General features: G+C 43.1%; 1 protein-coding gene across 2 annotated transcripts; it reads right to left on the bottom strand.

Annotated features, from left to right (window-relative positions):
- Positions 1 to 883: 883 nt before the first annotated feature.
- Positions 884 to 18412, bottom strand: cpt1ab (carnitine palmitoyltransferase 1Ab (liver)). 2 transcript variants are annotated; one of them, XM_023842114.2, is made up of 19 exons: positions 18260 to 18412; positions 15109 to 15267; positions 14279 to 14421; positions 13500 to 13671; positions 13199 to 13300; positions 12468 to 12605; positions 12289 to 12366; positions 11301 to 11408; positions 10441 to 10528; positions 7788 to 7983; positions 7432 to 7620; positions 7055 to 7160; positions 6802 to 6918; positions 4775 to 4939; positions 4170 to 4301; positions 3919 to 4071; positions 3073 to 3186; positions 2651 to 2743; positions 884 to 2448 (listed from the first exon to the last, which is right to left on the bottom strand). In XM_023842114.2, the coding sequence occupies exons 2-19, from the start codon at positions 15247 to 15249 to the stop codon at positions 2362 to 2364; spliced, it is 2322 nt and encodes a 773-aa protein (XP_023697882.1). In that variant the 5' UTR covers positions 15250 to 15267; positions 18260 to 18412; the 3' UTR covers positions 884 to 2361. The 2 variants fall into 2 exon arrangements, with proteins under 2 accessions (XP_023697882.1, XP_023697883.1); XM_023842115.2 differs by lacking the exon at positions 10441 to 10528 and adding an exon at positions 9657 to 9741.
- Positions 18413 to 18477: the final 65 nt, after the last annotated feature.

Here is an 18477-nt window from a genome sequence, read left to right as displayed (position 1 = left end):
TGCCCACACATGTGACAATTTATTGCTGAGATGTATATTTAGCACATACATGAAAGTGTAATGTGTCCAGGCTCTAGCTACATGGCAGAGTCAGAGATGTTTTGTGGAAACCTTCGAAAAGTCATTCTAGACACTTTCTAGTGAAATGCTCTTCTGCGACTGCCTCCAGAAAAAATCTTTAGACTTTTGAAAAGTCGGGTAGATCAGACAGGCTTTTTACATGCTGAAAGCGGACAAACCAAAAATGTTCTACATAAGTGTTGCATATTCTGAGAGCCATATGGCCTTGAGACAAATCGACGACCAGGTTGAGGCCCCAAATTTGGGCTTGTACCACAAATCAGATTTACGCTTGATAATCCTGGCTACTTGTCCACGGATAAGTGGGGTTCAGTGCTAAGTATCCAGAAATGATTCTGAACCGACAGGCCGTAAATAAAAATGCCTATTTCATAAAAAAATTTTACTACTACAAACACTGTGATCTCTATCACATTCTTATTTTAATTGATGACTAAGTACTGCTGCAATAAAAGCAGGAATCCTTCAGACTGAGTGTTCTTACACATCACAAGTGTAACTGTGAGCTGGTTCTCACACTATTACATAAAAGGCACATTCCATTACTTTGCGAGCAGCAACCCCTAGGGTCATGTATTTGTCAATGCAACAATTTATTTTTGCAGTAATGTGTGTTAGGCCTCATCCAGCTATGTCAGTACACTCAGTATTTCAAATACCGACGGTTCATTATGATCTTTATCCTTTATGGATTATTTGGCTTAAGATGTGAATCCAAGACGGTGTTTTTGAAGTATCTTTTTAAAGAAACATCCGCAACATTCTTTCATGTTAATCATCCAGCAATGCATCATTCAAAGGGTGAACTCTGACAATGACATTTATTTTGTTAAAATGTTCATTTTGGTATTTCAGCTGTTTTTACATTTTTTTAAATTATATACCAACATATACAGCTTGAACATTCAAACAAAACCATGCTACAAATGAAGTCTGCAGGACAATGCAATACAAACATGAAAACAAAAGTTTCCATTGAGGTTTCAAATATCCTATTATTTTTAATCATAAAATACATACATAACTGCAGTTTTACAGTCCAATCGCAAAGGATTCGGAACAGCCACACGATAACGGTAGGCACAGAGGACCACGTTACTAAAAACCGTATCTGGAAGCAGGCTGACATGAGTAAATGTAAATGGTTAAAGAACATGATATCAGTAAATTAATATAGAAAGATGCTGCACGGGACAGACCAAAGGTCCTCCCATTTAATGAACTAACCTGTTAAAAGTTCCATTTCACAACAAAGAAAATGCTTCTGTAGTATGTGCACGCGGTTTGGCTATCTAAGTGTTTGCCTCAGGTTATTCGGGATTTATAAAAATGGCATGTCACTGAGCACTGTCAGGTTTTCGCGGCCCTCAGAAGGTTAGCTTACCAGCGAGATGGCGCTCGCCCTCGGGGGCGGCTCAGTCTCCCAGCATCCCGCAGACATACACTGACTATGTTGGTGGACTAGTGGACTGGTGGTAGTTATGAGAAGCAGGACCGTCCTGCAATATTAATGCCAAATATGTCCCCAGCAGCCTATAGGTTGAATCTGGGCAAGCCCCCAAATGTGACTCGCTTTTGGCCACTGAGACTCCTTCGAGAACCCCTCCCCCCTCAACTCCCACTGCCACCAACAGATCCCACTGAACAGGTCCTCAATCTGCACACGACTTGGCAACGGAGCCTATTCAGCAGTATAGCAACATTCATCTGAGAAAAGTCGAAAACCTGAGCAGGGTGGGGGGGGGGGAAACGGGAACAAAATGAACTTCAAGCATTATTAATTACTATAGCAGCTAACAAGAGAAAACAAACTAAGTCACTGTACATGTCATAATGAAGGGGAAAAAAACAGGTCACCACATACTACGCTGCTCTCAAAATCTCCTTCTGCCCTCCTTCTCCTGGCCATACTGCTCTCCTGCTTGTGTGCTTTACCATCCCCATGATATTCGAGGATAAAACCATTATGGCACCGGCATGCAGGGGGCCGCATGATAGGTCTGTGCGAAATCCACACCAGTCCCTCTCAGTGCACCAGACCGAAACCGGAAACCAAACATACTTTTTTTACCCTATGGAAACCAAATACATGACTCACGCATGCCTTCAGCCTGCAGTTCCAAACTCTAACTTAATTTTATTTTTTTACATATTTATATCTTTTTACCGTATTAATTCAAGATTAAAACCCACAACATCTGTACAAGCCTATAGAGAATAATATTTACTGGCTTTTTAGAGTCTACTGCGACAAAAACGTTTCCTTCTTATGGAGATTGATCATTTCTTGGCATTGTTGTCCAGCTGGAAAAGGCCCAGAATGTCAAGCATGGCCTGTTTGATGTTGCTTCCAAAGCGATGCGAGTCCTGATCAGAAGCAGAGAGGAGAGAAAAAAAAAAATTAAAACACTTAGCGTTTGGTATTCAGTCGATACCATAATTGGACATAACGACAACACTGAAAATGTACCAAAACAAAAAAAAAAGTCTAACTTAAGCTGTATAATAATTCTGGTATAGTATCCCATGCCAGAAGGCCAAAAAAATAGCATAGTGGCAGATTACTCACGGTCTCTGGGCTGGACAACTTGCTGGATATGTGGAAGTTAATGAGGTTCTCCCCGAGTATGATATATGACACCCCATAGCCGTCATCAGCCACCTGTTATGAGGCAAAGCGATCAATTCATTGCTTTGCATGGCACCTTCTGTGTACAGATGTCTAGTAAACCCAGTCTGACTATTTTACAAAAGCCAATCTCATTTTACAAATAACCCAACAACACAGCCTCACAAATAGATCTGCGTAGCTAATAAGCTGCATTTAGAGACAATTATTCCTTTACCATTCTCAGATTCATCTGGCTACCCTGGCACTTTTCATCTGTTATACTCAGACTTTCGGACGGCTTTTACAACTTTGAATGTTCTAGTACTCCTAAGGTTTCTAGGTCCTTCAACTTGTGTGCTTGGAAGGAGATGGAGACTCACTGGACCAAAGCCACCACCGCTGGAGGCCCGTTCTGGGTGGTTCAAGAGGTCGAAGAGCTCGGCCTGCTGCAGGGGGGTCTGACTGGTGGACAATCGCCACGGCTCTGACAGTACCTTTCAAAAGAGAGAAGCGATTATGCGTTTGCTGTACTGGCAGCATATAAAATGTGAGAATACACATACTTCCTCCTCACATTGGAATGCAAATATTAGCATGATGCTTTGCAAATGGCACCGTTGCCAATGTTCCCTGAAGGGTCGAAGTCCCAGTGATGTATATTAGGACTGGAACTTTACAAGTATACGTCATGGTGCTATTCAGTTACATCGTTTTCACTTCGGGACCCAAAATGCAAAAAATGAGAAGAATGATTTCTTGACAGGGAAGAAACCTAAATTCACAAGCAGATATTAAACGTGGAAAACATCAGGGTTAGGGCCCAGACGTCCCTCTCAGACAGCTTCCTCTTGCATCCACAGTTACTCCTGTTGGATGTGGTCCATCCTTCATGGTCGTATGCTGACATTACTCTGGATACTGTGGCTCTTTTGAACTTGAATGCATGTCCCATTATGATGCGTGTATTGCAATACTTTATGTACAGTTGCACTATTGTTCTGCTAGTTCATCCTTCATACTCTGCTGTTACTGATGCAATATCAGTGAAGAATGACCACCAGGCCGTGCATATATAGGTGTGAAGCCGCCAACACTATTTTGACCAGTGTTTTGGTTTCATTGTCTAACCCCTGTATATTATGCTGCTCGTGACTGAAATTATAGGAGTACAAAGACTTGGGGAGTCTCTGTAAAAAGGCAGGACATGATGCTTAATATTTTCTCACCTCCTTGAGGAAGGGAGACTCAACCCCAAGGTATTTGGACACCACATAGAGGCAGAAGAGATGGCGATCAATGCCTTTGCCAGTCATGGCCAGACGATACATCTGCTGGTGCTTTTCTGCTGCGAGCTTCAGCAGCTTCAACCGCTGCTCCCTCTAGTGGTGGAGGCGGGGGGGAGAGAAGAAACGTGTTTCCGCCTTGCCCACACGCCTTGCTTCATATTGACATCGTGTCGCCATGACCGGCCCCTTACCGCCTCGTCCCTCATCATGGACCGAACAAATTCGCAGGTCTCTATCGTGCAGGACCGCACAGTTTCGGTGCGCCCCTCCCTGAACAGACGCGTCATGGAGGCCTCGTATGTAAGGCAGAACGTCCCCTTGTCCTACACGACAGAAAAGTGCTCTTTCAGTTAGATTGGCTGTTTAAATACATACACTCTTTACTTAACAACTCTAACGACTTAATTAAAATAAAATTACCAAGCAGCGTGTTTTCATATTTGCTGGTGTGTTTTCATATTTGCCCTTCAGAGCTTTTGTACAAAGGTGACATTCAAACAATATCTAAATTTGCTTGAGACAAACCCACTACTAGTACAGCATACTTGAAATATCGGTAAGAAGCGGCTCCTTGCTTATCGACCAATTCGCTTGACAAACCAATTGTAGGAACGCAACTCGGTCGTTAACTGGAGTTTCTGTATTGGTTTGTTATGAAAAACCTTAATTTGTTATGAAAAACTTGAATTATTCTATACACTTTGTTCACTTTGCCATTACGTTAACATTTTTAGCGCTAGCCTAGCTGTAGCTGGAGTGAGCCAGACAGGGCCTGTCATGTGGACCTGGGACTCACCCTGAAGTGAGCCAGCTGCAGGGCAATCTGGATGAAGGCATCTGGGCTGGTCTTGCACTTCTTGATCAGCCCCTTCCCAAAATTTCTGAAGGGGATGATGTGCGAGTCGACGTCATCGGCCAGTGCCTTCGCCATGGCCAGGGAACTGGAGATTGCCGTCTGGCACTAGGGTGACACAGCAAAAAGACACGATGCTCGGCAAAGAGAGAGGACACCCCAGCATTTCTGCTGCTCCCGGGTCCAAATGGACGGATCAAGACAGAGCTAAATATGACTCCCTTCGAACGTAAGGTGAAGTCTCTGGATCCCTCATCATTATACGAGAGCAAGGAATCAGTAAAAACTTCAGTTGTATAAAAGAGTGTAACACTGTGAGCATCAGGGGCACAACGAATTAACTAATTACAGCACAGAAATAAATATATACATATTACAGAAGATAACCCATGAGTAATTTTCTAACCAGAAATTAGTGCCTAACAAGGAAAGGGCGAAAACTACCATGAAAATCTTCCCAATTGTCATCTGTAATCAATCATAATTTTCACACTGGGGTGTAAATGCAATAGATGTAGAATTTCAGTGCTTCAGACTGACTTTTCCAGTAGCAGCACCGGTGCTGCCAACTTTCTCAGTTGGTCGCACCGGCATATGATTGGGTCGCGCCCTTCTTTTTGGTGCAGCATGGTATTAATCAATGACCTTGCGTGCTGATGAAGAGTTATCCTAATTTGCATACGCAAGTTGTATTGATGAAAGATTGACCACTTCACATTCGTGACTGTTAGGCACAGCAGATCCCCGCCAATGTGACAATTTGGGAATAATACAACCCCCCCTTTTACATAATATAAAAATCACCTAAATTATGCCTCTATGTATAGTTACTACTGTAGATACTGGGAGTGCTACGTTTTGGAATCATTATTAAAAACGCATTTAAAAAAAAAAAGTCAGCTACTGACTGCGCCATTTCTAGCGTATGTTAACACCACAGCCAAAGGGATTGTTTTCAAATTTCATCATCAGTGCCTGAATACGTATGTATGCCCACATGCATGAGGGAGAGACCAACTCAACAAAAAAAAGCCAGGGAAATTCACGCAGTACCCATGAGGGGGCACAACGTCCCAGTGATTGTGGCATAAACTCACACAGATGCCATCATGAGAAATTTTAACCAACACATTCTCAGAAAATGGCTGCAGTGTGGAGCCTTCAATGTGCGTGATGTTGGAATGTAATGCCTCAGCTTATAGTAGACAAAGCAGCATAATCCATCCATCCATCCAGTGTACCTGCTTGTCCTATGTAGGGTCATGGGGGTCCAGAGCCTCTCTCTGAAGCTACGGGTGCAAGGCAGGGAACAACCAAAGGGGGGCGCCAACCCATCACACGAGCGCACACACAGACACAGACACACACACCTATGGACAAACTGGCAGCTCAAAATCACTTAAGCATTGGACTATGAGGGGGAAACTGGAGGAAACTCCATGACGGTACGAGGAGAACATGCAAACTGCACACATGTACAGCCAGTGCTAACCACTGCGCTGCCCACATCATGCAATTTGCTAAATTACCGTTTCATTTCAGCTGTACAATTTTGACAGCAAGTTGGAACCTGGGGCCTTGAACCAATAACCTTTTGGTTGAGTATTCACATCTGCCTGGGAGGGCACCATGTGCCCGTCCCAGAAGAGTCAGGTGACCATTAGGGACTGCATGCTTTTCTCCTTGCTTCCTGCACCTAATTCTTGCTCTCCTCCAGTGTATGCATGTTAGATGAATGTGTTTTTTTTCCTGTTGTGACCCAACACCCCTTCTGGTTTTTAACGGTTTCATCTGAAATGCATTTATATACTTCTTCCTCCCATTCTGGTATAGCCAGTCGTCACCCACCCCCCCGGGGAACATTTTCAGGAAACTCACACAGTAAGTGATAAACAGCAGGCAATCCTGTCTATGACTGGCGTCACAAAACCACAGAGACGGATTCTTGCATCACTACTGCCGTGCCTCACCTCAGCCGAGACGTCCCACTGCAGCCTCTGGGGGCCTGGCAGGCTGGGGTGGGGGTCACCCTTGCAGTGCCCGTCCTCTGTATAACCCAGCTTCACAGGGTCCATTGACAGCACATGCTGCAACACAAGCCATTATGAAACTCTGCAGACAAAATTACTAGATATGGGAACCTGGAGAATCTAGGTGGTTCTAGAACCATGGCTAGATATTTAGCTCGATCCGTGTAATTCAGTGCTGGGCCTCCTCCTTTACCTCCCATAGGTGGCCTACGATTGGCGCGTCTGCCCAGGAGTGCTCAGCATTCAGCCCCATTGTCCCATTCTTGTAAACGATGAGGTTGAACGACTTGTCGAACCACCTGGAGAAAACCAAGCCAGGGATGAAACGCAGCAATGCAGGTTGCATTACGACTTCAGAATCCTCAGTGGTTCACCAGCAGCTTAAGAATCAGGAGAAGCTGGAATCTGGCTCGTGCAGAACCCAAAGGATGGAGGTTCACGTTCAGAGTTGGCAATGCTTGTTGCCAAGCGAGTGAGCTTCTGAATGAATCCATGTTCCGTTCATTCTGAATTGCATATTAGCATTTTCTTCGTTGAGAACACAAATGGGCCATTTACGACAGAACTGACCTATCGTAGCACTTTCCATGTAGAAGAGACTTGGCATAGCGATCCAGGGAGCGGACGGGGTTGTCAGCTTCGTAGCGCTGTTCTGTGTCGTCCAGGGTTACGAAGAAGGCGGCCTTCTCCACGCAGTCCAGGGACTGCTTGTTCTTGCCTTTGGCAAAGTACGTTGAGCGTGCTTTGGCCCAGGGCACCCTGGGAGAAGAGAAATCAATTCCATGGGTAGATATACACACAGGTATCGGCGCCATGACATCTTTACAATGCCCAGCCCACGACCGGTGCTTTGATGTTTATATATATAGATTCAAAACAATAATGATTAAAATTAATTCCTGCATCATAGTAGCTGTGCATCGCACCTGTCCCCGGCGGTCAGGGCGGCCAGCGTTTCCTCTCCTGGCTGCGGCTCTGACTTGTCCCCCAGGATGCGTTCCATCTGCTGCTCGATCTCCCTAGGCCGGAGCAGCCGCCCGTCGTAGAACATGGGAACCTTGAAATAGCGCCCCTTGTGGTACACCATGATGTGCTTGCTGTCGTTCATGTGCTGCAGGATGTCTGCTCTCACGGGGCGGGTGGGGGTGGGGGGGGGACCACGCAGGTGAGAGGTGGCTGTTATCATCTCGTCATCTGGGTCTTCCTTGTAACACTAAACACGCTCCACGGTAAGATTAAGATTGACTTTATTGGTCCCAAGGGGAAATTCTAGAGTTCATAGGCTACACTGTTTATGACTAGGACACACTGGACATTCTAATCTGCAGAGGAAACCACTGGAAGACTGATCTTTCACCAGGGTATTGTCCCACTGTGGATAAATAAACCCATCTAACTTCAGCAGACCTTCTCCAAATGAAGAACATGAAGATAAAAAAGGGACTAGATTCACTAAATCTGTAGACAGACATACAGTTTGCAAAGAAAATTGGCAAAAGCTGCAAAAAAACATGCAAGAAACTGTCATTGATACCCTTAGTTAGATACTTAAGATGTTAATTTCCAGAGCAATTCTACTTTCCATTCATCCTAAAGTCGAAGATTTTTAAAAAGAATTGACTTGGAAGACATAAGCCATCTAGGTTTGTAGACATAAAGGGAAAGACGATGCGAGATGCGGAAGTGAGATGCGGATAGAAGGACCACTGAGGAACCAAACCGTTGTTTCATGTTCATGTACATATTTCCAAATGAGGGGGAAAGAGCTTCTTTCATTCTCACTCTTTCATTTTTTGATGGAAGCCGCCGTCACCCCTTTAAGCCAATGATGTCTCACATGAAACAAGGGCTCAGCAACATGAAAGGAACTGGTGAAGGGAACCTTGAGTTAAGACACTTTTCCTTTGGGCTGCTGTCCAGGGAGAACAAAAAAACAAACAAACAAAACAAAAAAAACCTTCTCGCACCCAGGCAGAACTCCGGTCACTTTGCCCTACTACATCCTAGCTTCAGTGTCACTAATTATCAGATTAATTAATTTATTTATACCCACAGGACTCCACACACTAGACTTTCCATGCAAACTGGACAGTCAGAAGAGCATTCTTTGCAGATTGTCACATGCTGGACTGCTTCATCAGCTGTGCGGAACACTGCAAACATTTCCTAGATGCTGAATTACGTAAACATCCTTAAGTTATCAGTTAGTAACACGGCAAGCTGCTTCCTACTAGCAGGTGTTTGTCTTTTTGCACGCGGGTATGAAGTCCACAGTGTTTATGGTAGAATCAAAGCATTGTCTTAAACAATAAGCAGCGTTTAAAATTGGTACACGGGTGTAGACACTTACTGTCTAAATAGTCCATGACCAAGGGCTGTGTAAATAAAACCCACTCTATTTTCAACTTTGAACTTATTGAGGAAGCTGTAAATTCAAGTTTATAATTTCCTTTAAACCAATGTATTTTTTTGGGGGGGGGATTAAGATTAATGATTAGATATGATGACTCATGTATGGACTATGACGGTTCTCACCCACTACGCTGCCAGCAAAGGCATTATGGGAATATGCTAAGTGATGGAAAAAACAGTGAGACCTCAGACAGCCCTCTGTGCCTCCAGCCCACAAACACCAGTGATCCAATCGAGTTTAGCAGACTGCCGAGCCTTAGCCGTGTGGCTAAGACTGCATGCGGGCACTGTGGCCACCGTGGGTTAATTTAAAAAACAAAACAAAAAAAAAACAGTAGGTGCTTGAGAAGCAGGGCGAATGAGAGGCGGGGCTATAACTCTACCTGTTTCTAGCCCTGGGATGCGACTGGTGTTGAACATACGCTCATATTGGGACGAGCACATTGGAATAGTGTTTTGAAGCATAAGCTGTAAAGCAAAAGGAAAGAGTCAAAAAAATTAAATAAAATAAAATAAATTAAAAGAACAAAACGAAAAAGAAGACGACCCAAGAAGCCAAGCCTGACGAGGCCACAAGGACACCTAAGGGAGGGCACAAGGGAGATGATGTAGACGAGAGGATCCCATGGAGATTGGAGAGTTAGGAAGACTCAGAATGCCTGGAATAGACCCAAGTAGCAGGGAAGACTATGCACAAAAAATTAAAAATGGAATAATTAAAAACGAAGAATGATGGACTGTGGGACTTGAAATGATGAGCATATAGAAACTTCAGTACAGAGCCCAGGATCAAAGGCACAGGACACATGACCTGTCTCTGCCAATCACCAAAAGCTCCACAGGACACATGACCAGCCTCTGCCAATTACCAAAAGCTCCCTGTACACTATTCATGTTCTGAAAGTTTCCAATATGGTATAAGGTCCACTAAGAAATAGAAGTGAAGCAAATGCAAGGCCTCAAAATAGCCACATTTCAGTCACAATCTCCTCCTGGAGTAATTAAAAATTTGTGCTGTTGTCCGAGTTGTACTGAGGCCCATCTACTGCTGATTGGCAGGCAAAACAGTGTCACTGCACAGATGACACTGAGCAGAGGACCGACAGGTGTCCTGTGCCTTTGTAAGGTCGAGGGATAAGGTGCGAAGATTCAACATCCTCCTCTTACCTGTCTCGACGCCGGGGATGCGGGAGGTATTAAACATACGCTCCCACTGAGCGGAGCAGAGGGGGACTCTGTTTTCCAGTGCGTAAATCTGTACCACAAGCGTAAAAAACACCACATCCAAGAGCAGAAGACAAAACAGAATAATGTCTACCTGAAGGGAATCTTAGAAACATGCAAAGAGTTCAGAGGAGAAGAGCACAGGACTGGAAAAGAAGGAAAGCGAATTGTACATCAACCCTCCCCCCACCCCAACACCTTGAATGTTCTTGCCGTGTCCTGCGTAAAAGTAACAAGTTCAGATTACATGTTTCACTAAATGTTAGTACAGTGAAGTTCCGCAGAAAACATCAAGACCACTTAAAGCTGATGGAAAAAAACATTGTAAACGCCAACAATGAAAGTATTAAATTTACCCAAATAAAACAAACATAATTATATTCAGAAGTAAATCAAAGAATGACATCATTCATTGGAAACGCTAGTGAGATCGCTAGCTTCAAGACAAATTAAAAAGGAAACTACAAACTAAGGCTAGTAACTAACCATGCTTATGAACTCAGCAAAGCTCTTAAGTCATGTGCTCATCTCACTGCATGAAAACACTTAACTTGAAAGACACATGGCCTTGTGCAAGAGTTAACTATAAAATGCTTTGGCCAGATAGGACTCAGGGAACAAGAGCCATAAGCTAAAGAGGTTTGAACCAAGCAGGTTCAAAGCTTGAGAGATACTTGGTAGCCAATGGGCCTTGGAGACATTGAGAGGTCCTGATGACCCCTCAAGCTAATTTGTCATTCCTTTAGTTTCCATGTTGGTTGAAGAAAATGGGTAGCGTGTTACTAGAGAACAGGAATTCTTACCGGTTTGATCTGTGCTCTGTCTAACTTCCTTCTGTACAGCATGATGGCATGAATGGAATTTCCAGCTCGAGCTGCTTGCAGGTTGGTAGGGAAGACATACAGGAAGTCCTGGAAAAACAGGTATACGACAGTCACGCCATGTCAAGATCCCGACAACAAATCTGGAAGTCAAGCCTATATATCATCAATGTCGGCGTCGTTAACCTTTTGAAAGTCAATAAGTGCACTTTGAAATATTCCCATGACGCGTTAAGAGGAATAAGATTTATCCATACTTGGGACAGAGGAGAAACGCTGTGTCCTAATGAGGCGTGCCATGTTGGGATGACTGTGGATTATAGGAGGCCAGTATCCATTCTAGTGCTATGGCTGATGAACAGGCAACTGCTACAACCTGTATAGTATAATGTCATTTTTCCCCTAGTTTAATCAATGTAATCAATAATAATTCAAAGAAAAATAATTCTGTCTGTCAGTAGTGAGGTTGACAGGTGTCTAAAGAGCATTAAAGAAACTTCAGTACACAACACTAGCACTAGTGATTGTATCAGGACTCACTTGACAGACAAGTCATACAAATTCTCCTTTAAACTATTCTGCAGAAGAACTGGCTTTTTAAACAAAGTCCAGTTTGAGGACCCTATTCAGATGGAAATGAGGAAAGAATGGAGACTAACAGGATCACTAGCCCTTTTTGTCTTCTTTAATCTTCATGTTTCAGCCACATAATACATACATTCACTACACTGTGTCCCAAATAAAATGGTGCACACTTGAAATCAATGTGCCATGTGTCTCACTTGCATGTTTCTTTGGACAAAAGCGTCTGCTATATAAACAAATGCAGATAAATGATTTAGCCAAAACTTCTAGTTTCCAGTTGCTTACTGGGGAAAAGATATATAAACAAATGATTAACCTCTTCCCTCAGGGGATAAATTATCTTTACTTATCCAGTGGAAAGTCAACAGCAGTAAAAATTTCTTACCATCGCATAGTAGTTGCTGTTAACCATAATGGGTCCACGGCCTCGGAGGTAAATGTACTCTTCCCACCAGTCACTGACCTACGGAAACAAGTGCGGGAAATGTGTACTGGGGAACTACGCTGCAGACTCTACAGAGTATGGAGCAAAAAGCTGATTTATGGACAGGACAGGTAACTTACATAATTTGAGGCCCACCAGGATTTCAGCTTCAGGTACCACTGCAGTTTTGGGCCCAAGTTCTTCTCAAAATCCTTTGCCAAACCCTCCATCCTTTTGTACTTTTCGTCATCCATAAGTGGACGAACAGAATCAAGATACTACAAACGAGATGGTAAGGAAGAATGGACAGTGGGTGAATGTTTTTGCTCAGTAAGTAATAAAATCACAATTTATTTGGAAGAGCACTTTTAATTGTTTTTCTCCATTTCGCCTCAGGCCGCACGCTGGAATTTGCAAATGCGTTTGATAAAATGATGCGATATCTTGAAATTCCTCCTCTCGGCATGATCTGACTTCAGCATTTGCTCAATGGTCACGAACCACAGAATCTTAAGCAGCATTGGATTTTCATGCCACTGTCTCACTTTCACAGCGTATCTCTGACCTACTATTGATCTCACATCAGCTGTCCAAAGCGATCAGCAGTCACCTGCTCGCTACCTTTTTTTTCCACATTAAAAATTACAATGACTCAGTCAAAACACGTGTTCTGGGAACACGAATATAAACAGGCCTAATGAAAATCACTGGTGATAAGGTACACTACACACATGTGCTCTAGCAATGAAAAACCAGACCTGATCCGGTCGAATCCAAAAGGTCAACTTCTTGGCTCACCCTTGTTCAGGGGGTATGAGAACAGGACGTTCGAGCACGTGCCGCTGGGCAAGAGGAGCAGGCATTCACCTACCCGTCTCATTGTGTCCTTCACTGGGGGCACAGGCAGCCGTGGAAGAGAGTTCTGAAAACTGTAGAGCATCGGATTTCGGCCAGAGAACACCTTCACTAACACCTAGCAGGGAAGCAGAGAGAACAAGGATGGGGCAGATGTAATTAGCACTGATGTCGGTCGTTAATGCAAACGAGGACCCTATTCACTCTAGCTTTATTAATGCAAATAAAGCTAGAGTGAATTCCTTCTTAAAGGAATACACACATATATACGACTTGCAGTATTACTCTACCATCACCTCACTGCAGTACCAACTCACCATCCATATCCGTGTTTTCCAGGAGACCGTCCCATGACGGGCATACATCCAACCATGCCAGGAGAGCAGGCATTTGAGAGCGTTCCTCATGATGAAGATAATGGTGACCCACAGCCCCGTACCAACCAGCACACCTCCCACCACACGCTGGCTGTTCTCCGACAGGTACCTACTACAGAACCGGCGACAAGGGCACAACATCATAATCTGTACAGAATAAGTTAGCAGCCCTCGCTAGTTTTCGGTTCTTCCTAAATCACCACTTCAACACATCAACTTAAAAATTGCCCTTGTAATGCTGAACCAATAACAATTCATAAGGTCTTTTTCAATATTGAATATTAACAATAACCTCTAAAAATGTTTCTGACAAGAACCAGATAAAATCTGACTGTCTCATTGTAAAAAATCTTAAAGGGAACGTGTAATTAAATTTTGCTATCCTTGAAAATTCCTCTAATTTCAAATACATGCATTGCCATTTCACAGTATACACTTTGCAGGAAAGACTAAAGTTCACCGAATCTTAGCATTCTGTGAATATTCAGGATTATCCCAGGAAGTGCCATGTCACACACAAGGCCAACAAAGTTAAATAGGTGAAAGTTCATAGGGTGTTGACAAAACTTTAGTATATTTGCTGCAACGTATCCTACAAATGACCTCTGCTCCATTCAAGTCGCTCCACCTGAAAAACATAACCTTCTGAAGTCCTGGTTCTGTTCCCATGCAAACAAGTGCCAACGGAGAACGGGAGCTGGCGTCAAATGTGACATTACCTGACTGGGAGGTGCATCCCCAGTTTGTCAAACAGCCCTAGTGTGGGGTCCATACGTGCATACTTGGTTGAAGACATGTACCCCACCACTACCACCAAGAACCCTGAAGGACTTCCAGGGTATACGCCAGTCATTATCCCATTCTGCAAAAAAAAAAAAACACAGAGGGACACAGTATTTACCGGATGCCTGTAGCATTATACTTCTCAGTCATAATTAAATGTCTATGAACGTGAACAGTGTTTATAAGGTAATTTAGCTATAAAGACGCCCCCCCCCCCCCAGTAACGATGGGGTTATGTTCCAATAAGCCAATCATAAGATGAAAATATAGTAAGGCGTAAATGTATTTTAATACAGTGCAGCTAACCTAACAAACATCACAGCCTAGCCTAGCCTACTTTAAACATACTTAGGACACTTACATTAGCCTACAGTTGGGTAAAATAATTAACACAAAGCCTATTTTATAATAAAGTGTTGAATATTTCATGTAATTTATTGAATAACGTACTGCAAGTGAAAAATGGAATGGAATTGGAATATCCATCGTAAAGTCGATACATCGTATCACGGACCATCGTAAGCCAGGGAACGCCTGTATAATCATTTAGAACATTTAGCTAAACAGTCCACAGTCTTTATTCATCAGGTACTGCAGCTACCCTCTATATCAGTGTTTCTCAAGCTGGTCTTCAGGGACTCACAGAGAGTCAATGTTTGGAGTCCTGGGAGGGAGCAAAAATGTGGACCCGCTGTGGGTCCCCAAGGACTGGACTGTGAAACATTGCTCTGTATCACAGGTGAAGGTGCAGAGCGATGGGGCGCACCTTAAAGCGAATAAACCTCTTCTTCCAGGAGTGGAGGCCAGAGAGGTAAATCTGCCGGAGGGCCTCGTGGCTGAGCTGGAGGTCGATGCCATCGGGGCCAACTGTGAACTGGAAGGCTACAGCCTGGTGCGCTTCTGCCATGACGGTGACTCAGGATTGCTGTGGAGACAACACAGAAGCTCATTCACCTGCCCTTTAAGTGGCCAGAACCAATAAACTCCTACTCCTTTAAGAGAGAAACCAAGTGTTTTGCTTTGGCTTAGTTCCTTGTAAACCGTTATTTAATGTCACAACTGCATTCCACTTCCCCCACGGAAAACCTTTGCCAACAAGAAAACAATAATATTCATCAAATCATATGGAACAAAAAATGTAGAAGTTCTGCTGACTGATTTATGTCCCTCACCTGCAAGTGGGTATTGACCGAGTCACAGAGATCATATACCACGCTGACGCAAGAAAGTCTGAATCAATACCAACGAAAAACACACTTTCAAACATGCCGACTGATAACGTTTATGGAAGAACTGAAGAATGACTCAACACACCATCCTTTAAAATGGCATGTACCATTTTACAAAGGCTGCTGGAAACGTTAATTCAAAGGATGTTACTGCAAATAATAAAACAACACTAGTTTAAAAAGTTAGCAATAAACCTGCTTACAAGCTTTTAGAAAGAAATGCAATTCACATTTTCATACAATAAATGTACCGTAGATATATGGATGCATAGATGAAAAATATTAACTTTTATGGGTCACGCAGTGAAGCTCACTGGCAGGAAACAACCTATTTTCCCTGCGGCTTCACTCGCTGCAGCACTGAGGGGCAGCCGGAGCAGAAGTTAGGGAGCTTATCAGAGTGAAATTTTAATTGCATATCTGATTTGAATTGCATGTTTCTTTGCTGGTAACTGCGATGTGATGTTTACATAATGTTTTTAAGAGTGTCCTCCTTAAATGCTGAGCTATTATTAGCCACATCATATTGTACTAACAGTGCTTCAGCCAACGAAGCTCATCATTAAATAAGCACGCACACTTGTCTACAAGTCTGGAAACTGAAATAAATCACAATGAGATGGTTGAATTGTTTTTCATAATATAATTTGCAAATAGTAATTCGGAGATTAGGGTAACTGAAAACAAACAGTGCCAAACCAATAATTAAACTTGATAATACGCTGCAATATTTATACATCTGCCATATGTTTAACGAATGATTCGGGGGTTTCCCGAAGGGAAAGGTTCCGGATGACCCGAATTAAAGATTCAGGACGACCTATTATTAGGTGACTCCCTTGGCGTAATCACATAACATAACATCACTTCACTAAGGAACTACGAACTTCATATGGATATCTTTATTTGTTCCCCCGAGGATTGGGAGCCGGGGGTGAGGGTAATTCGATATTTGTCAATTTAAGATAAGTTCCTGCAGACTCCCTGCTACTGTTATTTAAATCCCAGGTTGGAAATCCTGGATGCACAAGGAAATTCCCCAGACTGCGCGAAGCCCGTGACCATGGAAACGCAAATATGCGAACGCACAATGTATTGTCTCAAAAACGCGCGGATAATCATATTCTCTATGGCAGGAAAATGTGGCATATTACAAAATACTATATAAAAGTGTTCGACCGAACTAGTTAATCGATTAAGACACAGCTGCGAGCAAAAATTCAGAAGACTTCGCAAAACGCGCAGTTTTTGTATGCGCATTTATTTGGGACATAAAACTGTATAAATGTCGTAAATGTCCTGAAGCATGACACCTGAAGGACACGGGGATTGCTATGCGCGACGGTGTTTCCATTCAGTCACATTTCACGAGCGACGCCCATCCCCCCGCAGGAGTTCCGCGGTCACATGACGCTCCGAGCCTCAGAAAACTAGGGGAAAGGTCACGGCGCGAGGCTGGCGCTGCAGCAAAAGGGAGCGGAGCAGCCGGCTTTTTTTTAAAAACCACGTTACAAAACAAATAGATACACCCATTATATTGAGATAGAATTGTCTTATTTCAGCTAAGCTTTATAAAACACTGAATCACGTTTGAAGTACGTTCGTGTATTTAAACAAACGTGTTTTGAGTCTTGAAACGCATACATTCCAATAACAAAAAAACTGGATACAACCAAGGAAAATGTGTCGTCATGTATCAAAATAATAAAATTCAGTTTAATTAGTGTTATGTAAAAAAAATTACCAGTGGTTTACAAACCACGTGTATGGAGATTGAGGTCTGAATAACGGATCTCGAATGAAAAAAAAAACATCTTGAATCTTTGCAAGAGTATGTAAGATTTCACAATAGGAGATAAAAGGTAAAATTGTCTGGCTAGCGGGTTATTATCCGACCTCATAAATGCGACACCTGTCTGCTGACAACGTAAACAGTCGACAAATTCTTACACTACTGACCTTGACTAATTTAAACTCCCCATGAACTCGAACCTATTACTTAATACTGTCTGTTGTAAACGCATAGTCATTGTATATTCATTGGGAAAATACAGTAAATCGTTTGATTTAAATAAATCACATTTCACATATTGAATAACACCCGGCGTCGTGCCTGCGTATTAGAATAAACGACCTCTTCTGGGCATGACGATATGAAATTATGATCCAAACAATCACTTTGCGACACCACCCTGCGGACCGTATTAAGAAAAGTCGTGTCCGCAGTGTCTGAATGCCGGCGAAATGCATCACTGGTGCTTAAAACCAGTACGTAGAAAAATCACGATCTTTGCCGGAGAAGGGTGCAAAACCTGTCAAAAAAATGCAGTACAGGGTACCCATGTGTTGCAGCCTCACTACCGATGTAGATTAAATGCAAAACTTTACAGAACTGCTTCAGTTTCCAGCAACGGCATTCCTTCAAAGAAAGGCGTATATTAAGATAAACCATCACGTTTAGGCCCTTATTTCATAAGACTATCATTAATTGGGAATTCCTTTTGTAAACAGCAGATAAAAGTCAAAACAGAGAATAGTTCAAGTGCGTATGCCGGTGTGTAACATTCGTCCACCACCCGCTGCCCTGAACTGGATGGATACATGTAGCAGCCATATTTCTTTACTTCAAACGTCGCGCCGCTATTATTTAACAAAATCAGGAACAAAATGCAGTCATGTGAGACTTACCTTGATGCTTAAAATAAACGCTCTTTCGTCAAGGAGCGTGTATATGTTAGTGATGTTTATGCCCGATTCTAGTAGACACTGCCCCTTTGCCCTACTGCGTCTTCCCGCTGTATGAATGAGAACACAGTATTCACGTTAATACCGCCCCCTGTCAAGCGTCAGACCCTGTATATATAATTTATGCAAAACAAAAACTTGTTCGCCACTCAGAACCCTTT

The sequence above is a fragment of the Paramormyrops kingsleyae genome, chromosome 13, assembly GCF_048594095.1.
Source record: "Paramormyrops kingsleyae isolate MSU_618 chromosome 13, PKINGS_0.4, whole genome shotgun sequence".
Lineage (NCBI taxonomy): Eukaryota > Metazoa > Chordata > Actinopteri > Osteoglossiformes > Mormyridae > Paramormyrops > Paramormyrops kingsleyae.
The sequence above is the reverse complement of the archived record's forward strand: the minus strand, read 5'-3'. Positions and strand labels throughout refer to the sequence as shown.